Source organism: Cupressus sempervirens, chromosome 3 (genome assembly GCF_028749045.1).
Source record: "Cupressus sempervirens isolate cs-2001-9-10 chromosome 3, ASM2874904v1, whole genome shotgun sequence".
Lineage (NCBI taxonomy): Eukaryota > Viridiplantae > Streptophyta > Pinopsida > Cupressales > Cupressaceae > Cupressus > Cupressus sempervirens.
In genome coordinates this window covers 161,705,703-161,732,148 of record NC_143120.1, presented here as the reverse complement: position 1 = coordinate 161,732,148, position 26,446 = coordinate 161,705,703, and the positions used below count along the sequence as shown (strand labels likewise).

Genomic DNA, 26,446 nt, shown 5'->3' with positions numbered 1-26,446 from the left:
ATCTATTATTACTCTTAGATTAGACAATGGGGGGGATTTTGTTCTAATGCTTTCTCCAGGTTCTTGGATACACATGGCATCAAACGACAGTTAACCACACCCCACAAGCCACAACAGAACAATGTAATTGAACGTCGGAATAGGACAATCACCGCGATGGCTCGATCCGTGCTCGAACACAAACATGTTCAGAAGCAATTTTGGGCAGAAGCAGTTAACACTGCAGTTGATCTATTGAACCAGTCACCCACAGTGGCAGTCAAAGGTAAAACTCTAGAAGAGGCCTGGTCAAGTCGCAAGCCCAAAATCAGTCACCTAAAGGTTTTTGGCTCCCTTGCTTTTGTTTGGATCCCTGATGCATCACGCACCAAGTTGGATGCCAAGAGTCAGAATCTCATGCTTGTTGGATATAGCAGTCTTCACAAACCCTACCACCTGATCAATGTTGAAACATCTTGTCTCATCTACAGTCGAGATGTACTCTTTGATGAGCAGTGAGGACCATTCATGCCTATTTCTCCTGTTCCTGATCCAGCAAACCAGCCTATGATGGCTCATGAATTGGGAGTTCGGCTTCCATTAGGTCCACCTGATGGGAGGGCTCCAGTAGATCCTGTAGCTCCAATTATACCAGTGATACCTGTACAGACACCTCTGACTTCTCCTGCAGGATCACCTTGCTTTTTAGATGCTTCACCTAAGTTTGATCCAGATTCTTCTAATGGATCCTTCTGATCAAGCATCTCATGGTACTAATGTTGGTCATTCTCCTATCTAGCCTAAGTGGTGGGCTAAGACGTTGATCTTCGTGATGATGAGCTCATTGATGGGTGAACTGCTCAAAAAAAGAGCAAAACTACAAATTCTGTTAACTTTGCTCTCATGACCAACCTTTACAGTGTTTTTGAACCTACAACATATTCTGAGGCTAAAAGAATTCTAGAGTGGGAACAAGCCATGACATCTGAACATCAAAGCCTACTGACGAACAACACCTGGGTCCTTTCTGATCTTCCACCAGGGAAGAAACCCATTGGCTACAAATGGGTCTACAAAATCAAATACAAATCAGATGGTACTTTGGATAAGTACAAAGCTCGTTTAGTGGCGAAGGGCTTTTCTCAGCGTCAGAGCATTGACTATGACGAGACCTTTGCTCCTACTACAAAGATGAGCACCATCAGATTAGTCCTAGCCATGGCAACATAGTTTGGCTAGAAAGTACATCAAATGGATGTCAAGAGCGCTTCCCTGAATGGTGATCTCCATGAAGAGGTCTACATGACGCAACCTCCTAGTTTCAAAGTTGTTGGTAAAAGCTCTCTATGGCTTCAAACAAGCCCCTCGGGCATGGTACATAAAAATTGATAAATACCTCAATGATCAAGGCTTCAAGAGGAGTTCTTCAAACTCAAATCTGTACATCAAGACTACTGACCATGACATCATCCTTCTGGTTATTTATGTGGATGATCTAATCATCACTGGCATTATAGCATCTTTGATTCAGGGAATCAAACAGAATTTATGCCAGTCTTTTAATATGACTGACCTTGGGCTCATGCATTATTGCCTAGGTGTTGAAGTTTGGCAATAGTCTTCTGGCATATTCATCTCTCAGTCCAAATATGCCAGGGCCCTATTAGACAAATTTCGTATGTAGGATTGCAAACCTACATCTACACCTATAAAGAAAGGTCTCAAGTTATCAGCAAAGTCTGATTCTCCTTCCGTTGATGATACTACATACAGGCAACTAATAGGCAGCCTCATCTACCTCTTCGCTACTAGGCCTGATATCAGCTTCGCAGTCAACTATATTTCACGCTTTATGACAGCTCCTAAGGCTGATCATTGGATGGAAGCAAAGCGTGTGCTTCGTTATGTGAAGGGCACTTCAGATTATGGATTTTTGTACTCTCGAAGTTCTAATTCTAAACTCAGTGGGTTCACAGATTCAGATTGGGCAAGCTCTATTGACGATAAAAAGTCAACATCTGGATATGTGTTCATTTTGGATATCCAGATGTCACCAGTAGGACTGACTACTCTGTTTGTTGATAACGAAGGTGTTATCAAGTTAGCACGAAATCCATTCTTCCATGAACGAACTAAGCATGTGGATGTTCACGGTCATTACATGCCACACCTGGTTGAAGATAGGACTATAGATTTGCAGTATGTTCCTACCATAGATCAAACTACAAACATTCTCACCAAGCCTCTTGGTCCTGATAAGTTTGTCAAATTCAAAGGATAGCTTGGTGTGTTAGATAGATTAACCATTAAGGGAAGGTATTACAATAATAGATAAGTCGTCTATTATTAGTTAATGGTTATCTATTGTAAATATCTAATTAGATTTAGTTTGCTTTCTCTAGAATAGAATGTTTCTATTCTTTACAATCATTTCCTAAGGAAACATCGTTTCATTCTTTTGTATAAATTGATCGTCTGGTCACTATTAATAACAAGCAAGTATTTTACCAATTACTTTCGTAATAGTTATACTGTTGTTACACAGCTACTGATGATTCATATTACTTCTATAACTTATGAATTCGTGATTTACTTACATATTGTCTTGTTGGTATCAATTATTGACATATCTCTCTTTCTAATGTTGTACAAGGCTAATGTATCCCCAAAGGAGATGACTAAAACCCCTAGAGAAAACAACACAGAGAAGAAAAACACAAGAAGATACAATTGAAAACAACCTTTTTATTAACAATAGATCTTAAATTACATCAAATGAACACCATAAATGTCGGGCTATAAGGTTTTCCCAATTACGGCCAATACATTCCAAATTACAAACCTACTCTTCTACCTCAAGCCTCAGCTATCGCTCCCTTCTCTATATTGAGCATGCTACCTTACAAGACACATCTACATTACATATATAGCCACCACAACACACAAGTCGATTTTGAGTTCACATTCTCCTAAAATATAAAATGTGTTATACAATATAGGATTGACCCATAAAGATTAAATGACTGAATACATAATACATCATAAGAACATTTGTGGCCTTAGATATAGATCCTTACATAATCCAAGAAACCATATGCAAAGCCACAAAACCACGTGGAAAAAGATGAACCTCACAAAAGCAAAACACCAAGCATTGTATGAAGAACCAAATAGAAAATCAGCACTGAAGAAGATGAAACATAGCTCCAAACATACGTAACATTAAATTCTGCAATCATGGGATAATGATCCAAGATAGGTCCATATAAGAAGCCAAGCCCACAGAATCTGGGACAGGAAATCAAGTGATTGCAAACTCAAATTGTCAGACAGGAAACTGGAAAACAGAAAATAAAGCAAATAATTTTTTGGGTGATGCAAGATTGCCAACAACCCAAGGATGCTCCTGCATCACTTTCCCTCTCTCTATTCATAATATCTTAATATATTTTCAAAAATTCATATATATATATATATATATATATATATATATATATATAGAGAGAGAGAGAGAGAGAGATATGTATATATGTATATATAGACATAGCTATAGATATATGTGAGTGTATGAGAGTGTGCATCTGTGTGTGTACTATCAACCCTCCATCCTTGTCCCCAAAACTTTGTCAAATTTAGCTTCAATTCCACTCTTTGCATTTCATCCTTCAAAATGTGATTCTCAATAAGAGGTAGGCAAGCTCCTCTTATAAGCTCTCTGTTGGCCATGGAAGTAAGCTCTCTTGCCTCCAAATGCTATCTTCAGTCTCATACTTTTCCCCGTTTATGATATCTTAGTCCTACATTGACATCAATGACAATTATCTTGCCCATACACTTTGACATCAATATCAAAATTCTAAGAGAGTTGTTTTGTGCTAGTTTCTCCTCTTCTTTGCTTATGACACAGCTTTTAGTATGTGACGTACTTTCCAAGACACGTGATCATTACTACTACCTAAGTTGTGCATTTGGAATGTGTTGGTGCTAAATACTAGTACCCTGGTTTTATTATGCAGTTCAGATAAACTTGATTAGTTTATACTTGAGCGCATGCCATTTCACATAGAGAAACATCTCCTGGAGGTGCTTTCTTAGGTAGGTAACTTGCTGTATTTAGCAAGTTGTTTACTTAATTTATACACTTAGTGACTCACATGATGACCCACTCAGACTCTTTCTTGTTAGTTCTGTTAAGTATTGCAAAATAATAAAGCATTAACTATTTCATTTACACATGAATTCTCCTTTGTAGATGCATTTTGGTTTTGTAAAGCCTCCAAGTGTCTTTCACAGTTTGCACATAAGTAATGCAAGTCTTCTAAACATGTACTTGTTTATTCTGAAACTGAAAAGCCAAGTCAAAATAATATCCTTGCATCCTTGAGATTAAACTATCTTTGGAGAACCTAACTCAACCTCGTCCAACAAGAGTGAGAAGTACAAGTGTAGGTCCAGACTCCGAACAGACTGAACTACATCTCACTCTTGCAGGGCTCAAAGACTATCAAACACATCAGAGCTACCAAAGTGAATAATCTCTCAAACTTGCATTTAGTTAAACCAAAGGGAAGGAGTTTTGAGCATGAAACTTTTCCTTGTGGCATCAACCATTCTTAGATTTTGTCTCAGTTGTCCGAAAAGCCTATGGAGCTGAAACTGGACTGAATCAAGCTGATTTTCTCTTCTGTCCTGGTAGTCTGTGTAATGAAATTAATCATAGGCAGGTTTACTCTTAATTATTAAGATTTTTAGACTGATTTTTGGTAGTCTGTTTAAGGTGTTACAACCTTGTGCGGATATAGTCCCCAAAATTATAATCATTGGACTCCTAAACAGAGTAGCTATACACACAACAGGGTTAAAAATACTCTGGGATTGCATCAAAAGAAATGGATTTTCTACCATTTCTTATAAATCTCAACCAAAATCCAGACCTGAAACCAATTCAGCATGTGGTAGCCTTACAAACTGCACAACTGTTATAGTAATCATGTAATGTTTCTATTATGGTCATTCAGTTAGGATCTTTCCTTTTTGTAGTTAGTTCTTATTCAGAATATTTATCTTCTGTCTTTCATTTCTGTTTTTTAAACTCTGCATGTCAATCGATTATCGTTTCATGGTATCAAAGCCTGTCTGGGTTAGTTTTTTGATGAATTTTTTAAATTTGTAGTTTCAAAACCTAGAAAGTTTTTTTAGAAGTTTTTTACTGATTTTTTATAAAAAATCATGAGGTTTATCTCCAATTTTCTTTAAATTTTTTGGAAGATATTTACTGATTTTTTAATTAAGTCAAGTTTTCAGAACAGACCATGGGTTTTCTGAGTTCGCATTTTTCAGATCAAGCTACAAATCACAAATGAAGGTTTAAATTTTTTTTAGCATAGAATCTTCTGGTACATGATTGATTCTGGATTTTGTGTGATTTCCCAGAGAAAGAAAATAGTGGGTTTTCATATGCTTTTTCAAAAAAAATCAACATAATGGGTTTTAACTTCTCTCATGATTTTTTCCTAAAAATCACAATTTTATTTTTTTGGCTATTTTTTATACAAGAATTGTGAGTTCTTTCTCTACTGGAGGTTGTTTGCCTTTTACCACAGAAAATCAGGATTTATGAATGCATTCAGTGAGAATACCATCAATGACTTAACAATGTGCCCAAATATAGTACTTTTTCCCTCGCCTTTGTTGTTTTGACAAAGAGAGAAAACTCATCTTTCGAATTATAAGTGGTTTTACAAAAAACGAAGTTTGGTGTTTTGAAATAAGAGATAGAGAACTTATCATAAAGTACCATGTATTTGCTTTAACAACTAATTGAATTTTTGGGAAATTGAGGTCAAACTATCAGCCTCTCAAAGCCTTCATTCCCAAGCAGAAATGTAAAAAAAAATCATACTCGGTATGAAACTACTAGACCATTGCAGACCATTGTTGAGGCCAAATCATAAACCAACACTACAACAAACAAGGAGAACCCATGGTATTCAAAGAAAGCATATTGGTATACAAATAACCAAAAAGACATCAAAGGAACTTCAATACAGTAGTCACCACTAAAGCAAGCCATGAAGCATCTCCCAAATTAAAAAATGATAAATTAGATATGTGATTTCAAAATATCTATCTCAAATCAACCTTTTTGAGTGTGTAGTTGTTGGAGTCAAAAAATGAAAACCTTACAATCATATGATATACTGGCTATCAAGAAAGCTAAAATCAGCACATATATGATTTAATCTTATTGATCCTCCTAAGGCAGGAAACAAGAAAGTTTAAAACAAAAGGCCCTCTGACAGAGACTTACTTCATCAATTTGACATAATCTTCAGCAGAATCAAAGACATCCACATCAAAAGGTCCCCCACGGCCACCAAAATGTGTTATGCCTATAGACGATATGTCTACCTGCATCATGGCTACATGGCATTAAACTAAGGGAAACAACCACATTAGATAACCAGGCTTCCCACTGTTAAGAGTGACCAAAAATTTAGGTTTCATCCATGAATATTCATTTAAAATATACTGAAGATAGGAAAAAAAAAATACATCTGGGAGATCTTCAGCAATAAAATACTCCTTTATTGTCTTTGTATTCTCATATATCATGTTAGTAATCCCTTCAGGAGCTGGTCCACCATTTTCCATGTTGTACTTTATACCAAAGTCCTGTAGCACAAACCATAGGTGAAGCTTTCAGAAAACAATATTACCTAACCAGTAATTCTGTATAAAAATTAGAACCCCAATAAAGCATAGTACTAAAGTAAGATAAAGATTATTCATCATCACGCCAGGCATGTGGAACATTGGGACACGAGACAACAAACCAGGCAGTCCTTAAAGAAGGGTTTGAAAATGTCATTTATACATTCTTGGCATTTAGACCTCACTTCCTGTTCAATTTGTTATACACATTATTTATCTTTAATAATATAGTATATTCATTGTTGTATTGGTTTATCAGACATTAATATAAGAATACAAATAAATTATTGATTTAAAATTATTTAATATTTAAATATGTTATTTAATAAACCATATAAATTTGAGACAAGAGCCTACAACACAATGGTGACTTGTGAGCCTCTCATCTGGGAGGTCTTGGGTTCAAGTCTACTTGAGCTTAACACATAATAACAGTATAACACCAGCGATGGGGTATATGTTGGGATGGGGGAATGCCGAGACAAGTTTTCAAGACAGGGGGAAATGTCCCTCAATTTCAGGACAGCAAGGGTACGGCCATGGGATGACAGCCAGGGGACAACAGGGCAGAGAGGGTGTTGTTTACTATACATATAGAACTTAAAATGCTAGTTATGAAATGATGTTTATGTATAACTTACCAAATTAAAATATTTGAACATAGCAAAATTGCAACATGAACAAGAACCATTGAACATTCAACATAGTGACATGGTACATACCCAATAGTAGTATTCAAAAATCAAAATTCAAACAGAAATCCAAGTACCAGTCACAACAGCTGCCTGGTTGCGGAATGGCAGAGGTAGGAGTACTTGGGTACTCCAAGTATCCGGGTGACAGTACATAAAATCCAAGTACCAGTCCCAACAACTGCCTGGTTGCGGAATGGCGGCGATGCGGCTGCCTTGGGTACTCCAAGTATCAGGTGCAGGGACATCTCGGGGAAAGTTACTTCAAGGATTGGGAGGGGGTGCAAGTCACCGTGTTTCACTACATAATAATAATTAATCTAGTCTTCAGCCCATTACCTATCAAAAAAAAACATATACATTTTTTTAATAGATAAGTGCTATCAAAGGGGATATCTCCCTTTAGAAAAACAAGTAACTTCTTGGTTTACAGCTCTCGCACACTCAAAAAAAAAAAAACATAAACAAACAAACAAGACCCAAGTACAAAATACTCAAACTATGAGGGAAATATAAAGCACAGCCAGCACCATCCCCAACCCCACACACTTGACAGAACCAACAACAGAGAGCCAATTGTCATTGGAGTCCAGAAGTTTGAAGAACGGGACCTAATTGTTGGTAATGATACCAAATATGAAGACTTCCCATGCATTATTTATAAAGAATTCCTTCTTTCCTTCCTCTCATGGTGAAAAGAGAACTCCGGTGCATCAAAATCTTACTCATCATCATTGGTAAGAAAGTTGGCACTGTTAAAACAAACTCGCAATACTGACTAGCTTCCCAATGTCCAGATCCAGGATGCCATTTACAACTGCCTCACAAATAGCTTGGATGAAATCACTGATCTTCTCAATGCACCTTTCTCTAGGGTCTATTATATCGACCAGCAGGCTTAGCACCGCCTCATAAACAAAGCCATCACACCAATGTTTACCCTCACCCAAACACCCAACCAAACAAAGCCATCACACCAATGTCTCCCCTCGCTGAAACACCCAACCACCACTTTCCTGATAGCCTCATACACTCGATCATCTCAAGCTCTGAACAGATGCCCACATTGAGTTAGGATTGTCTCATTCCTGCATAAGCAACTGAGACCAAAATGGTAAGCCATAGTGCAGAAGATAATTTTGCAATCGGACCTTATCATTTTTATATTCACAATTTGCCCATGTATCATGTGACCAATTATGTTAAGAACCTGATGCACACTCAGACAGTCCGCCAATCAGTTGTGTCATCAATCCCTTGAAATCTTTGATCACCAGTGTCTAGGTCAATGAGTCTCGAGGAAATCCAACTTTGAAAAGGGATATTAAAATCTTTATTATGATTACCCAAGCAGAACCTATCCCGAAGTGAGTCAGATTCAAATCTGTATGTCTGCAAGATGCATTCTGAGCAATCGTAATTCAGTGTGTAGTTTGGTACATCCTGAAACCACAATAGTGTGCAGATTGACCTCTGTGAATGACAGTAGAAGACAGTCATGGCCTGAGTTAAGCCCCAAATTGTAGTTCCAATCAGTCTATTCAATGTCAATCATAGCCTCATACACTCGATCATCTCAAGCTCTGAACAGATGCCCACATTGAGCTAGGATTGTCTCATTCCTGCATAAGCAACTGAGACCAAAATGGTGAGCCACAGGGCAGAAGATAAGTTGGCAATCAGCCCTTATCATTTTTATATTCACAATTTGCCCATGTATCATGTGACCAACTATGTTAAGAATCTGAACATTCAGACAGTCCACCAATCAGTCATGTCATGAATCCCTTGAAATCTTTGATAACCAATGTCTAGGTCAATGAGTCTCGAGGAAATCCAACTTTGAAGAGGGATATTAAAATCTTTATTATGATTACCCAAGCAGAACCTATCCTGAAGTGAGTCAGATTCAAATCCGTATGTCTGCAAGATGCATTCTGAGCAATCGCAATTCGGTGTGTAGTTTGGTACATCCTGAAACCACAACAGTGTGCAGATTGACCACTGTGAATGACAGTAGAAGACAGTCATGACCTGAGTTGAGCCCCAATATTGTAGTTCCAATCAGTCTATTCAATGCCAATCCCATCCCATGATTTGCAACTAGGAGAATCATCAATTAAGATCTTTAGGAAATCCATCCAGGTGCAGGTATTGTCGATAATCTCCTCTGCATTTTTTGGTAACCCCTAAATTTGCCATATAATATACTTCTTTGTTTAACTTGTGGTAAACATGTGATTAATAAACCATATAATGATTATTATACTATATATTAAATCAATTAACTATAAATATACTGCATTTTGATTTCTATAAACTGTTATCCACATAATACTATAAAATATTATTTACGTATTAAAAATTTAAATACATACCTTAATATTATAAGCATAACTATTATCTACACAGTATACTATTTCAAAATTAAATATTTAAATACAAAATTATTATTAATTATACATAGAAAATTGTTTGCTTAAAAGTAAGGTTTACAAGAGGCGCAAGATCAAAGTGATGAAAAACAGGGTTTTTACCTCTTGGATTAACTAGATATGGTCACAAATTATGTAGGTTTTTAATGCAAATATTTCAATTTGAGATCATTATGTACTTTTTAATGTGAATGTTTCAATTTTCAATTGCTGATCATGTTAGCTTTTTAATGTGAATGTTACAATTCACCCTAGAGTTTTGAACACTCCATTTTGAATAGTTTTGAGTTGTAGGATGCAACATACAAAAACACATAAATCATCAGCTATGTTGTAAATGCACTAAAGAAAGACAGACAAAACACCTAATACCAACAAATCATTAAAATCTTGCCTTCAGTTTCACTAAGGTTGCTATTTCTATTGAAACAGTTTAATGGGCACCTTACTGTTATAGCTTGTTGGAAACAGGATGAGAAATTTTAAATCATGGGCACATGAAACAAGGACCTTGTCTGTCAGAGTATCATTATATTAATGAAAAGGTCATCTTTGGAGCAATGGGGGATATTAAATTTAAAAAGTGACTTTATTATTAAAGTTGGAACAATTGGTTATTGTTCTTCAATGCAAGGCTGTGATCTGCATTTCAAGGTTCTATAAATTTTGCATTGGGCTGCCATTATTGTCTACAGCACCTCAAGTCAGATTATTGGGCTTCCATTTTCATTTCCAAGGCTGCCATTTCATCCTGACTGGGCAGCATTATTTCTCAAGGGCCTGCGTTGGGGTTTGGGCTCGTTTTGACATTGACAAGAGCCAATGTTCAACATTCTTCATCCACGGCAAAGCTAAAGATACATTGTTGGTTCCAATGACTCAATCCAGCCTCCAAATTCATTATATATATTGAATAAAAAAAGTTGTGTCTTAGATTTCTTTGTAGCTTTCCTACAAATGTGATCATACCATATATATGAAATAAATAAGATGAATGTTCATAGCTGAATCCCATTTCAGTTTTCTTGCATTTTCAATTGTTTATAACTCAAAATAATTCAAAAAAACATATATCTCAAAAATATGAAAAAAATGCAAACTTTCAAAACCAAAATATCAATCTTTCAGCATAAAGCTGTTAGAAATAGGGAATACTGGGGGGCAGGGGGGTGATCAGTATTCCAACACCTTTTGGCCAATTTTGGATTTCAGCAATTAACCATAAACATGCATAAACAAATAAACTCAATAAAAATAAAGAGCACGCCCAAAGAAACTCATAACACAATATTTGTTGATTGGGGAAACCCTGGCCAAGGGAAAACCCTCGTGGGGATGGTACCCACAAGATGATGCAATAATCAAAAATACCTTGTAAGAGGTTATGACCCTATTAGGAACCTATTACATACATTTAGTACATATGTCCTTGTTAGAGGCCTCAAACCTGTTAAGAGTTGTATTACAAAATGAGCTCACTGTTCTTGCAACATCATACAAATTTATATAATCATTACAAGTGATATAGATACTATACCAAGACTGGCTATATTGATTCCTTCAATATCTTATTAATTCTTTTGTGTTCCTCGCATCTGATCAAGCCCATAAAATCCTCTGATCTACTATAACCATCAAAACATACATATTCCAGCATAAACAAAGCTTGCATATCATAACCATACCATAGCATTGTCATATGTATCTTCGCATATCAAAAAGATCTCCTTTTATACCCTTTTCCTTGACTTTGTTCAGTCAGCCTGAATAAAAAATGTGTTACATGTTTCCAAACCTTTTTATCACAATCTACTAAGTGAGGGTAAACATCTAGGATGTTGTCCCTACATTACTAAGTTCTTGAATTGTAATGTCAATCTTCTTCTTAATTCACATACCTCAGTAAATCTGCAAAATTTCTCCTCAGAGTCTCATACTCTATATCCCATATTTTCTTCATTGACTCTACCACTGGTATGACTACACATATAGCATAAGCTTCTATGTCAACTCCATTTAGGTCCAATGGTGTGAAGGACTCGTAACTCTTTCTTGAAGATTCCAAAGTTTTAAGTTCCTTCCGCAGCATATCAAGTTTGGGGGTTGGCAAACTTTGAAATAAGGTAAATCTCCCCAATATCCTGTCTCTCTCTCTTTCAAGTATACTTACTAATGGCATCATAAGTTTTACTGCCAACCTTACCCATATCGGTAACACTTAGATCTTTCTGCTTAAATTCATTAGCTTGTTCTAGCTTCTTATCTTCCTCAACGCATTTTGTTACATCCTCTACATACTTGGTTGATCTGGTACAAGCAATATAGATCTTCTTACCCTGTGGAATGCATCCTTTGATATCCTTTATACATTCATCGATGACCTGAATGTCATTGGCTATGTTCGCACATACTTTGTAGAACTGTTCTGATTCAAACTATCTCTTTGATTTAACTCTAGCTGATTTTGATAGTAAGTAATAATAAGAGTCAAAGTCTTATATTAACCTGCTCAAATTCTCTATAATGTTGTTGCCTAGGAGTGGTGTAGGGATAGTTAATGTCTTATAGCTGATTCTGATAGTAAGTAATAATAAGAGTCAAAGTCTTCTATTACCTTGCTCAAATTCTCTGTAATGTTGTTGCCTAGGAGTGGTGTAGGGATAGTTAATGTCTTATGCATCTGTCTAAGACTTGCTCAAAAATCTTCATATGCTTTTCTGACTTCTTCTCAGACTGCTCTTTTGCTTTGGAATAAGCATATGGTAATATTTGCATAAATCCATCTTCATCTGTGTCTTCCTTGACCAACTTAGTAATATCATGGCTCAAATTGCTACTTGCCAACAATGCTTGGAATGAAGTACTTGGTGTAACAAGTGTGGCAATTTTCTTTGCCTTCTCAATTGTACTAGCTTCTTGCATATCTATCCTTTGCATTGGTGAAGTGATTTGAACTTCCACTTTATTACTATCATCTACTATGGGAAAAATGAAGATTCATTTGCCATAGATGTCAATTCGGTCTGATCAATATCCATAGCTTTCTTTTCTTGGTCCTCTTTTTGAGTATCTTCTTGATTCTAATCTTCATTATTACTACCAATTTGACTTGTCATATATATTGCATCTATTATGATGTCTCCAATGTCTCGTATATTATCATCAAGAGTATCCTTCTCTTGCTCTTGATCAGTTGACTAGCATTTAATGTTTCAAGAATTCCACTAACAAAGAAATCTAGACGTTGAACCGTGCTAAAGAATTGATTCACATCATCTGCCTCATCAGTAGCTTTCTCTGTAGGTTCATTTATAATTATACCCATTTATCTCTTCATAGGTTTAGTGGCATGAGACTTCTTAAGACTAGGATCATTTAGCACTTCTATAAGTGCCTATTCTATCTCTTCTCCTACCTCATCATATAAGCCAGCCATAAATTTTATTAATCTCATTTTTGTCCTCATCTGAGGCCTTACATTCTCTCATTTTCTTGTTCTCCTCTAATGCTCTTATCCAACTTATTAAACCATTTTTGCATACCAATTTGCACCATAAGCTCATTCTAGCTTAGTCTTGCATTTTGCATATGGAGAGAGCTCTCTCTTCATCTTTCATGGGTGTATCGGCTAACTGCGTTCATTCTTCTCTTTCTTCTCCTCGATCATATCTAGTCATCTTCTCTCGACTTTCATTGGCATCTTTCTATCATGTCATCCCAAAGGGTTAATCATATCATCACATCTACATAATTTTGATGTTTTGGATCCATTTTCAGGATCGAAATCAAAATTTGAGTTCATCTTGATGGTCAAAACTGTGCTTTAAAATTCTTCCTCCTATGCAGTTGGCTGACCTTTTGAAGTCTAATCTTCGCTGAGGCGTCTTCATTTCTTCATGTCTTCATCATTTCCACACTTCTCACCTCTTCCAATTCACCTCATTTCATCTTTCTATTTGATTTGACCTGACCTTAATACTTTATCCTTCTTGGTCAACTCTAGTCAAACTAGGGCATTCTATCACTTCCTTATGGGTTTGGTTTAATTACATATCTGTCATCATGGACCTTGCTTTATCTCGTTTTGATCATCTCTTGCTCATTTCTGCATCCCCTTTACCTAATTTTGATTTCGATCCCGAGGGAGCAAAAATATTTTTAGGAGCATATGGTTTTAGAATTTATTTCTCAAGAGCATATGCTTGACCTTTCCATTTGCTCTTGATCTATCTGCTCTGCTTGATGTTAGTACTCTTCTTGAGCTTTGTTATCGCCTCTCTCTCCCAGTGTTCAATATTGTCGCTACTAGGCTATGCATTCAATACTTGTTATATCGCTCTACTTTTTGTTCTTCAGAATCAAATCTCTCTATCTGCTGCTACCTACGTGGCTTCTTTATTCTTTGACATAATGTGTTCCCAGACCAATCACACATTAACCAAAGAGGGACAAATGTAATCACCTAAAAATGGTCATCTAGACTATTAGCCCCCTTCACAACATTTTGGCTAAATTATTTAATTATTTGCCTAGGCCAAATCTTTAAAAATTTATTTATTTGATTTTATCCTATAGTTTGACCATTATATCCTAAGTTCATATTTAATTAAAAGGAACACGCTCCCCTTTAATTAACTAAAAGACCCCTTCTTCTAACCCACTCAATGTTGCATAGATAAAGTCTTTTTCCTATTTACAAATTAAAAGAAAAGACATTTGTCTCACATGAAAAGTCAACTCTCTCTCATTGGTTGACTTGATCTTGCACATGGATCATGCTAAAAGTCAACCCCCACCCTTGATCATCCACTTCTTGATCTTGATCTCAACCGCTCATACACATTTAAAAGAGAGATCTCTTTCCCTCTCTTAGAATCCCCGATTTTGAACTATTGTAATGTTGCAGGTTTCTTGACAGATTTTCTTGGAGCTTTGTGGAGAACTTCTTACTTCTTGTCTCATTCTTGCATTATCATCCCCATTCTAGTTTAGATGCATTTGCAATAGTTTATCTTCCTTTTACAATAGCTTAGATCACCTGGTTTAATTAAAATGGTTGTAATACTCTCATTTTGCTTAGTTTAGTTGCATTCCTGCACTCCATTCTAATATAGTTCATTTCTTGCATTGCATGTTTGAGAACTCTTTGACATCATCACTCTTGCTCTTGTCTAAAGAATCTCCCGTTGCATGGTTTACTAGCAAGGGTTGCATCTCTAAGGTTCAACTGAGAGCTCTTTTCATGTTTATGCATACACCTTTGCACTCCATGGATAGGGAGCTCTAAATCACCATTCAAGCATTCCAATCTATGGGATATCTTGGATAGAAGGGTTTAGAGGAGTGCACTTTCTTAGCATACAGTTAGTATTCGCATTTCTTCTAAAACCATAATTGTTTCTTCTAGCATTAGGTGTTCTCATTATGTTCAAAAATCTATTTAATCTACAGATTCTAGTTGTATGTCCCAAATTATTGCAACTATGACATGTAATTACTGAATTTCCATATCTTGGTCCAAACTAATTTAGTTGCAACCTGCAATCTCTAGCTATATGTCCAAAATTGTTACATTTGTAGCATGTAACACCACTATTGATAACATTGTTCATTCCCAAAGGTCTTCTAGATGTTATGTTAGGCCTTTCATTTGCTCTCACACCAATTTATGTCCATATAGAAAGCAATTGAAACAATATCCAGTAAAGGGTTTTGTATCCATGTTACCTTTACAATCCTTCTTCATGTGGCCATACTCATTGCATGCATAACATATGCCTTTGAATGATTTCCTTTGTTTTCTAGGTTGCTCAATCTGATCTGATATCTAATTAGGTTCATGTTCACGTTCTTGTTCATTCAATACCTCAGATTCTTTAGAAAATTCTCCTTCAACATATCAAATACCTATCATGTTTCCTTTAGGCTTCTGTGCCATTAACTTCTCATCAAGTTTATCAATACTTAAATATAATTCGTCAAGATGTAGCTTGGTTTGAACAAGTTCACCTTTCATAATATTGTTGCACTCCTCAAGTTCTTTGTACTTAAATCAAGTTTTGATTTCACCCTGGTAAACTAAGAGTTTAATTCAGTAATCTTATATTTAAAATCTGCTTATAGTTTGTTCTCATCTAATACCTTGATCAACTTTAGTGATTTGACTTCATGTTCATGCTTAGAGTTTGATTCTCCTTCTTCAATTTGGTAACCAAATCTGAATCCTTGATTTCTTTGTAGCACGCCACAAAGAATCTCATAACACCATATTTTGTTGAATAGGGAAACCTTGACCAAGGGAAAACCCCAGTAGGGATGGTACCCGCAAGATGATGCACTAATCAAAAATACCTTATAAGAGGTTTTGACACTATTAGGAGTTTATTACATACATTTAGTACATATGTCCTTGTTAGAGGCCTCAACCCTATTAGGAGTTGTATTACAAAATGAGCTCACTACTCTTAAAACAATATAAAATCTATATAACCCTTACAAGTGATATAGTTATTGTACCAAAACTGACTATACTAAGATCTTCAATATCTGATTAATCCTTGTGTGTTCCTCGTATCTGATCATGACCCTGTAATCCTCTAATCTGGTCTGACCATCAAAACATACATATTCCAGCATAAACAAAGCTTGCATATCATAACCATACCATGGAATTGTCATATGTATCTTCGCATATCAAAAAGATCTCCTTATATACCATTTTCCTTAACTCTGTTTAGTCGGCCTGAATAACAAAATGTGTTACACATTTCCAAATCTTTTTATCACTCTACTAAGTGAGGGTAAACATCTAGGATGTCATCCCTACATTTGCTAAGTTCTTGAATTGTCAAGACAATTCAATTCCTTAGTCTAATTACCCAATCTTTACCATATTATTTGGTTCTACGATTATAGACTGTCTTTATGTTATTTTATATTCCTGTTTCTGGGTAAGATTGTGTGTGATTTTTTTGGCAAAAACTCACACACGATCTTACCCAAAAGCATGAATATAATATCATGGATTGTGGAAATTTGTTATCGTTAATTCATGTTATTTACCCAAAACTCATACCAACTAACATATTAACATTAGCAAACATAAACACATCATTTACTCTCACTATTCTACCATATTCCAAAATTGTGGCCTTTCATCTGCTTCTAGTGAAGCTCATTAACTTATAATGTTTGACTGCGAACAGTTTTCCTGATTTGTACTTAGACAATTCCTTCATCACAACATACCAAAACTTTATTCTTAACATAAGCAAACTCAACTGATTATAGTGTTTACATAAATGGCAACATCTAACCATTCACATTAGCCAACTTATCAACAAGAGCCAACAAGGTTCTTTAAATTCTCAGAAAATGATAATGTAATGTCCCGTTTTAGGACATTTTGGATTTTCCTTCTATTTTGTATCCATTTCGTAATAATGTTCTTATCTGATCCTCTTTCATTGTTTGGTATCCTATATTTATATGCATATCTCCAAGAGTCATGCCCCTTCATTAATATTAATTACATTAATAAGATAATTATATTAATGAGATAATCATATTATAAATTAATTATGATTATATAGCATATTCCTTGTTATATTTAATCATATATTATATTTAATCATATATATTAATTAATATAGTATTTTAATATCTAATATATAAAAGTATATATATATTGTATACTCATATAGTTATATGATAATATATATAATAATATATATATATTCTTAATTTATATACATTATTAATCATTTTAATATAAGTATAATACTTATATTATACTTATCTATTGTTAGATTATATATGTCAAGATGGGGATATCACAGATAAATCCATAATTACCAATATATGATTATATCATATTCTTACTTTGTAAAAGTCTCAAAATGTCATAACATAATGAAAAAAGACAAAATGGTGAAAAATGCTTGAGAGATGAATAAATGACCAAATGTATGCTTTACTGGTCAAATTAGGATATAGAGGCATTTTAGTTTTAAACAAGAATAAAAAAATTGGCATGTTTGACCCAACTTTGGGTACCCACATTCTTGGATTCTCGTGGATTCCTTTCGATTCCTTGCCTTGATTTCAGACTGGATTCTAGAATCTTTGTACTGCAAAATCCATAGACAATTTGTATTCCAATCTAGAATCTTGGCGAAATCCTTGCAGAATCTGGAGAAAATCATTATTCGAATCATACTAGAATCAGATTCTAAGGGGATCCAGTAACACAACTTATCGATGATGAATGAATGAATGAAAGACTTTTAATGACATCCATGAGGCCATAAGCCTAAGGGACCCACATAAAACTCCTAGTCAATCTGATGTGATTTCTCCAGCCTGTCTCTTTTGTTGTGAATTTGCATAAGTAAAATGGCCCCCTTGAGGAGTCTTGGTCCTTCAAAAAGGTCTTTTATGTTGTTCACTTTTATCGTTTCTTTGTGTCGGTTACGGATGTCTTCATATGCTGTACAATCCTTCAAATAGTGCCAGTCTGTTTCCACAACACCCTCGCTGCAGAATCTACAAATTTTGTCCTCCCACTCTTCCTTAGGGACCTTCCATCTACCAGTTTCACATCTCAAATGGTGGGAACTAGATCTCAATTGTGCGATTAGGATTTTTGGCCTTTCCTTTGATCTCGGCTCCTAAATATTCTTTGTCGTCATGTTCGCATGTGGGATTAAATTCTTTCACATAATAGGCTTTTTTCTACCTAACTGAGCTCTAATGAAACAAATCATCACACTTGAATGAAACGATAAGCTTGAAAGAATGAAAAATAGGCATTTGATCGTTAGCAACCCACAACAAATCTTGCAAGAAAATGAAAAAAATTATCAGAAACTTTCTTCAATGACATCTTTTTGTGTTTTGAAAGTTAAACTTGGACTTCTTTGAGAAGAAGATGCACTTTTGCGACATTGATGCAACTTTTTTATGATTTCATTTTGTGTTGATGTTTGGTACTTCAGTCGGATAAACCTATGTGACTAAACTATTGAAGATATATATATATAATTAAAATGGTCATTATATTAATGAATAGATGTGTCCCATGAAGGGACATGTCTCTTCTTGATTTATTCTCAATATAAATATAAGAGATCACTGTCTTCGGAAAACACATACCACATAGGCAGTGCCGTTACATTTGTAGCGATCCTCATAAATCAACATGGTATCAGATCAAGGCTGCAAATGTAATTCATGAATTTAAAATACATGGATCAGATGTTGAGCGCAGCAAAGTCATACCACAATCTGAAGATGTTTGTAGAAGGAATGGTTCTTTGATTCTATGGAGTGACCTCATTACAGAATTAGATTCTTCTCTTTTACATATTCTATTAAATAGAGGGTACTGGTGAGGTGATCTTCTACCATGAAAGACTGATGAAATACCATTACCAGTAGCCAAACTCATGCGTTGGAGGAAGTGTTGTCATGACAACACCCCCCCCCCCATTTTCAATTATGTCCTACTTGGGGAATTTATTGCTTTTACCCATTTGGATAATTTGTGGGGATTTCCCTAGCCCTGCGTCTGTAACAACACCTATTGGAGTTTACCAGGCTCAAGAAAAAATACATGGGAAAAAAAAAACCTGTGAAGGGCCCCACAACCTGAAGCCTGAAAAAGCACTTCAATTGTTCAAAATTGAACTCACACAGAAGACCGAAGATGATGATGAAAACGAGAAGAAAATTCTAGTGTGGCAAGGAAAGAGGAAGAAAGGTCCAACGTGCAGAGAATATTAATGGCAAGGAATTTAAATGCCATTTCTGCAGCCGCAAGTTTGGGAATTCTCAAGCTTTGGGAGGGCATAAAAATGTCCACAAGAAAGAACGACAGAGAGCAAAGTGAGCCCATGCAAGGGTAGTTAACAGTCTGGACAGAAATACCATTCTCACATTAAGAATAAATCAATTTACATATTATTCACTAAGGGATCAAAAGGAACAATAATGAATAGGAAACCATGGGGTGACCATAGAGGTTAATGCAGAATTTCATTGTTACAATTAATATGTTCAAAGACATAACAAACACATCTTCCATAGACCACAAGCATAGGGGTTGAAGAAGTTAAGGTAATGTTGGAGGTAAGTATTAATTGTTTATTTCTTATGAATATAAGCGAACATAGATTGGGGAAATTGGTCAGTACATATATATATATATATGATGGAATACATGCATATATGTTCAAAGTATATATTTAAATTAGACATTTATCTATATTATATTGGAATGATCTTATATTGATAAGTAGGAGATGATTTCCACAGCTAGTTAAATCCTGATATTCACATCACAATGATCTTATATTATTATGCAGAATTATTTATTTTCCTTGAGTATTATATTACTCTCTCTTTTATTTGTGTTTAAATACATACTATAAGAGCTATTTGCCTTAATCTTTCCTTTCTCTCCGAGGATGTTCTTACAGGGAAAGGATTACTGACATCAGATTCGGAGGGAGTCTAACACTTCAGCAGACGCAACATAGAGGAGCTCAAAAGATTGATATTCAAAGGAGTCTGAAAATCCATGTGTGTGGCTGCATGATTTTATGGGTGTACTCCCTGTGTACATCATGAGGAAGTGACCGGATCTTTAGAAAAGTTAAGTTATATTACCTCATGTGGACCTCCCGGATTATGGCTAGCTGTCAATATAAAAGCTCCAGATGCTTTCTCTCCCTGCATTTGCAAGTTGCATTATATAAATGAGCTGTCACAATATGACATAAAGACAAACAAACAGCAATGAGAGCATAAAGATGCTAGTGAATGCTATAACAAAAAACATATTATTTAATTTAATAAAGGGTAATAGAAGATCCTAGCTCAGCAATATCAAGTGCCAAGAAGATTTTTCATACTGACAGCTTGTCAAGACACTGATATTTTTGAAACTCTTTTACCTAATGTCTGATTATAAAATGATTACAAAAACTTTCTAACTTTTTAGAGACAAAAAACAATGTCAAGCTTACATCTGCCCCCACTCTGTCACGTATAACTGCTGACACTGCAGGTGTTGAAAGCAGTCCATTTTGGCCTATCCAAACGCGCCTCACTCCATTTGCAGCAGCCATCTTTACTATTATCTACCAGTTCCAACCATGGCAAGCAAAAAGTGATGAATGTGATGGCAATGATCCAGCTGATTTCCAATTCTCAATCAATATGTTAAAAGAAAGCAAGTAATGAAAACCTGAATAGCCTCTTTTGAGTAGTACCGTCCATCCCCAGACACAACTATTGTAGAACCTGCATGATCTTGTAAAAATTATAAACATGCTATTCCTAGTTTAGATAATTTTTGCTCTTTTAGAAATAACAATCATGATTTTCTTCTAAATATGCAGGAATTGAGATTTTAGCATAAAACCTCCCAAGGAAAGCTATGCATGTTTTTTTAAATTCTAGATGATATGAATTTAATTCTTTATAAAGTTGAACCTGCAGATCCTTTCTTTTATTTGATCTAACTGTTGAAAAAAAATTAATTGAAAACTCAAAACTGCAGAAAATCCATCATTTTTTCAAGGTTGCAGAAAACGCACTAAAATCTTTCCTGAAATTTCAACCAAATATAAAAGATCTGGGTTGTACAAACCACTCCAAGCACAATGTCATCTATATGTGAGAGATTAAAAGCACACCAAAACATCAAGAGAACCTTTCCTAAGCACTTCCCACTATAGAAATATTTCCTCATTTGTAAACACAGCTAAACAATGTGGATTTTACAAAGATACTTCTCCATTAATTGTCATATACACTGCAGAATGGAACAGGAGTAAAACCTCTTTTTCGAATTCAGAGGGGAAGCTCCCCAAGATCTAAACTCAAGCCAAACCTAAGATAAGTTTCATTAACTAATTTTAATCTAAAACTGTAGAGAAGATATATAAATATGCACGCTATACAAGATTCACTAAAAGTATTTTGCATAAATAGATTTTATTTTGTGCCTATGTTTTTGTCTAGGATACATTTGCTGAACTATTAAAAGTCATGTCTTACAAATGAGAATTTCACTTTCAGATATCAAAACTACTAATCTAAACAATCAAATGAGACTTTCCACTTCACTAAAGAAAAGACCGGTTATTGAGTGCAAACAATGATTAAAGGAAATATTGCACATGATATCTAGAAACATGTAGCTAAGCTACATTCAATCCACAACTCAAGTAAACAAAAGTCTTAAAACAAAGCTTGACTTAGCACTAGACGATGGTGTAATTATGCGGTATCTATTCCTAAAAGCCTAGTAGTAAATACAACTCAAGAATCTTGTTGAATCTGCCCAGCAATTAAGCTGGACAGTAAATCAAGGATATTAAAAAGGAGATGAAAAGAAAAATAGAGCTAGCGCTTTGGAGTAAGTCAAGAATAAACAGTACCAACAAACAAATCCAGCATTTAAGATTGATTCTATTCCAATCAACTAATCCGAAACATAAACAGTCTTTATTAAACATATACCAGGGAAGATTCAATCTCACTAAATCCAACATGCAGAGATGTAATAAAATGCAGATTTAGAACTGACCAAGGATTACAACAACTTTCTGTGGGTCAAAAACTACTCTAGAAAGTAACATTTGCAATGAAAAGAATTTAACACAGAATGCTCATCCATGTTCTTTTGTTGAAATGAAAATTTGAATGATTGATTTGCAGGTAACCCTTAAGTCATCTACAAAGTACGTACAGATCAAAAATAGGTACATCTACAAAGTCATCTTCTATTGACATTGTTTGGGTTACATCAGAAGCTAGTATTAAAGGTATTTAGCAAAAAACAAAATATTGAATTTTAGAACAATCATATCTAAAATTAAAATGCACCAGCAGGCAATTAGATTTTGATCTATACTAATAATTTCTAGTGGTCTCTAGTTTCAAACCCAGAAGATGCTAAAGAAAGATACTATTTCACTTAACCTAATTATATATGACAAATTGTTATTTACTCCCTACAATCATAATGAAAAAATAATAATCTTGCCTTTTATTTTCTCCACTGATAGTGCATTAAAAGTTGCTTGAACGAAGTTCTCCAAATAATTCTCTTGCATGAAGACTTTAACCTGAAAATAAGAACCAAATGAGGATAGCATATCTTAGCAAGCTCCATAAGTATCTTAATAAACACATATAAGAGACAAATAAATATAGTGACTTCTTGTAATGGGTTGTGAGAATTTGAGGTGAAATATAAAGAGTCAAATATTGAAATCCACCAGTCATACATCAGCAAAGTTTTTGATCAATAATATTAAATACCACTAGCATGAGACCAGGAGACTGCATCTAGGAATGCTTGGAAAAGATATAGTTTTCAATATTCTATGCAATCTGTGACAGCTGAATAAGCCAGTAAACCTCAGAGAAATTATGGCCCACTATGGCAATGATAGTGTGTTAAGTTTTGATTGTTTGATGGAATCTGTCCCATTGACTGATTAGCTGTTTCGCAATCTCCTCCTAGATGGGAAGAAAACCTCAACAATAATTTCTTATACTACGATCTGAGTGCCCCCCAACTGCCCCAGATTTATTTGGTTTCGGATACATCATAAGGTATTAGTTCCAATATAATGAAGATTTGAACATAATATTGACAATGAATTTGATCAATTGATTCACAATGAACTACAAGTTTTATGCACAAAAAAGAATTATTATTGTATCTCCCATTAAACAAGCTCATTTGAAGAACCCAAAAAAAATCATATTCCAATATGGGCTAAAGAATGTACATGAGGTTAAAGAGAGGCACAAAATGTCAAAAAAGGTCTTCACATTGACCAAAAAAGAACCTGCAAGCTATCATGACATTGAACTGTTCAACTATGTAACGAGTACCCTGATTTTTTTTTAAGTAGTTTTCCCACACAAATAAATTGCTGACGCAACTGGAAATGCTTCCAAAATAAGGCCAACCTGATCTATTTATTCACTCGAAGCACAATCCATATCTTGGAAAACATCACTAACAAAACCTATATTAAAAATAGTAATAACAAACATCAATTCCAACTAATTTCAGTCTTTACAACAATTAAATACCACAAAATGGCAGCCAACGTAATCACCACAGGTCTGTTGAAGAGTGCAGATTTATAATAGCCATTATCAGTATCATGTCATGGCTTCTGGTTACTGAAATCAGTCATCTATGAGGCTGCTGGTACCAAAATCACACAAGTCTTGTGAACTAACCATCCAAACTGCTCAGAATTGTTTGGAAACAAGGGAAACACTTTGTATGAAATTGTGAACTGAATATTGTTCAGAAACCCTTCGGCAATGACTTTTGCACCTGATCGCTGTCTTCTTGAACTAGGATGCCTATCTAAGTTTCAACCAAACTCAACACCAATCTCCAAATCTTCATTCATCAGAGAACTAACAGTAGAGCTGAAAATTGTGACAAGTCTGAATGATGAGGGTTGTGCAGTTTCTATACCTCATTTTGAGTAACTATGTAGTATGATCACTTTATAATTATAGATTTTTGAAGTAAAATTCTAAGGAAAAGTAAAAAGCATAGTTACACCACCCTAGGGAACGGGGGGACAGTGGAATGGGGGAACAAGTTTCCAGGACAGGGGACGGAGGGGCCTTAATTTGGGGCAGTGGGGGGACAGCGGCGGGGGATGGGAGGGGTCGTATATACTATACATTTAGTACTTAAAATGCTAGTTATGAAAGAAAGATGTATTGCAATATAAGCTATAAGGATGTAAAAGAGTAAAAACTTGAACATTGCAACATTGCATTGAATTTCAACAAAAGAATGTTTGTTACTATGGTAAAAAGTGGGGGGAAGCCAAAATGTGCAACCACACAATAAATGTGTAATTTCAGTGCTTACATAATTTCAGCTCCCTCTTTCTATACAGCTAAATTTTGAAATCCTAAACTGTAACTGCTCGACTATTTTATAACAAAACTGAAAATTTCAAATTATGCAATCTTTAGGAAAAAAAACCGCATCCATCTTCTACCCAAGCCTTAAGAAAATAAGCGGCAAGAAGGTTTATAGGACAATCATGTCAGCTTATCCACTGTCAAAGATATTATCCTAAAACTTTAATTCACATTTTTTTGCTTGTTTGTGTAGTCCTCCAAAAAAAACTTATGCACTGGAAAAGAGTGTTCCTTGTTACTTTTACATAAGCAGCATTTCTGCGGTTTATCAAATTAAAAGATGATTTCCCAATTCACCTGTGTGGTTTTGAGCTGATCTACATCGACAGATATTTAATGAGTAGCAAATAGACTATTTATCTATTAACATCATCAGATTTCCATAATAGATTTGAAATGTAAATTTTGTTTCTGGATTTGATCAGATATGCAACTTAGTTCTCCTATCAGTCTGCTTAGGAATTATTAAAGAAATATATTTGTCGTTTGTGATTTAAATTTCTATAAAACAAACACTTCATGCAACGCCACAAAGAGACCCTAGTTTCTAGTTTTCGTCAGATTGACAGATTAATTGATCCAAATGGTTTATAATGTCAGTCCTAAATTTGTTTCCCGTTTGTTCAGAATCCGAATAATTTCGAAAACAGAGAGAGTAGTTATCATTTACTTCACTTTAAATATTTAATATTGATTTTCTCTGCCACAGTTTGCACTGTTGCGGAGATCTACTATCATTTTTTGGTCATTTGTTCAGATTTACACTTAACTTCTCAAAAAGTCATCTCCAACTCATGCGATTGTAAGGCGATTTCGCAGCACCAGCCTCTCAAAAAGTGAATCAGTGATATAACCAACGAAATGGACAGCTCGGAGAATTATAATGTCGCAAGACAACAAATATAGCTCATTACTCAAATCCTACGGTTTTTTAAGATTTGCTAGCAATCTTCATTCAACTACTAACTCACTCAGATTCACTACAAAAATCAAATTCTCAAGATTTGGGAGGAATTCAGGCCAGCACTGTAAATTAACGCCGCGATTTCCACACTCACCTTCTTCCTGAGGCCAGACGTCCCAGGCTTTTGGCCATCGTATGGAGAGGTCTCCTTCTTAACCACTTTGAAAAGCACCATTTTCTCTCTGACCTGCACATTCATTCAAAGAATCCAAGTTCTACATCAGAATGGCGTTTCCCATACAAATCTTTCTAGATTAAGTGAAACAAGAGAACAGATCATAATAAAACCTTTGAAATTTCAATATTCAAGCTCCTGAATTGAGATCTAATACTCACCAAGCAATGCAAGAAATGAGGATGTTATATACACAACGATTATACCCAGCGCAGGGGTTTGATTGAGGATGGATACTGAAGCGCCCACAGCGAGTTATAGACTATCTCATCTGCTTACGTGGGGCGTGATGTGTGGAGTTATGTAGAAGGAGCGTTTGTTTTACGCTGCTCAGATGGTTTTGGAAAAATGTGACATGGCAGCGTCTCGTAATGCGTAAACTAGTAAAATACAGAGCCATAAGAGTCATATTCTCCAGATATGCTAACGACGGTGGGCCCGGCATCCACTATTTTCTTTCGGAACCTGATTTCGTTTTAAAAACTATGTCGATTTTTCAAATATG

General features: G+C 35.2%; 1 protein-coding gene across 2 annotated transcripts in view; it reads right to left on the bottom strand.

The window, feature by feature from the left end:
- LOC149565262 (phosphoglucomutase, cytoplasmic) overlaps positions 1 to 26,214 on the bottom strand; it is a 97,833-nt gene extending 71,619 nt beyond the window's left edge. The window contains exons 1-8 of one of the 2 annotated variants that reach the window (XM_089818813.1): positions 26,055 to 26,214; positions 25,861 to 25,953; positions 22,875 to 22,956; positions 21,069 to 21,124; positions 20,848 to 20,961; positions 20,489 to 20,551; positions 6,535 to 6,654; positions 6,290 to 6,390 (exon numbers count right to left, since the gene is read on the bottom strand). In XM_089818813.1, coding sequence (XP_089674939.1) covers positions 6,290 to 6,390; positions 6,535 to 6,654; positions 20,489 to 20,551; positions 20,848 to 20,961; positions 21,069 to 21,124; positions 22,875 to 22,956; positions 25,861 to 25,941 — 617 coding nt within the window. In that variant the 5' untranslated portion in view covers positions 25,942 to 25,953; positions 26,055 to 26,214. The remainder of the gene's footprint in view (positions 1 to 6,289; positions 6,391 to 6,534; positions 6,655 to 20,488; positions 20,552 to 20,847; positions 20,962 to 21,068; positions 21,125 to 22,874; positions 22,957 to 25,860; positions 25,954 to 26,054) is intronic. The other variant, XM_089818812.1, reaches the window with a different exon arrangement.
- Positions 26,215 to 26,446: the final 232 nt, after the last annotated feature.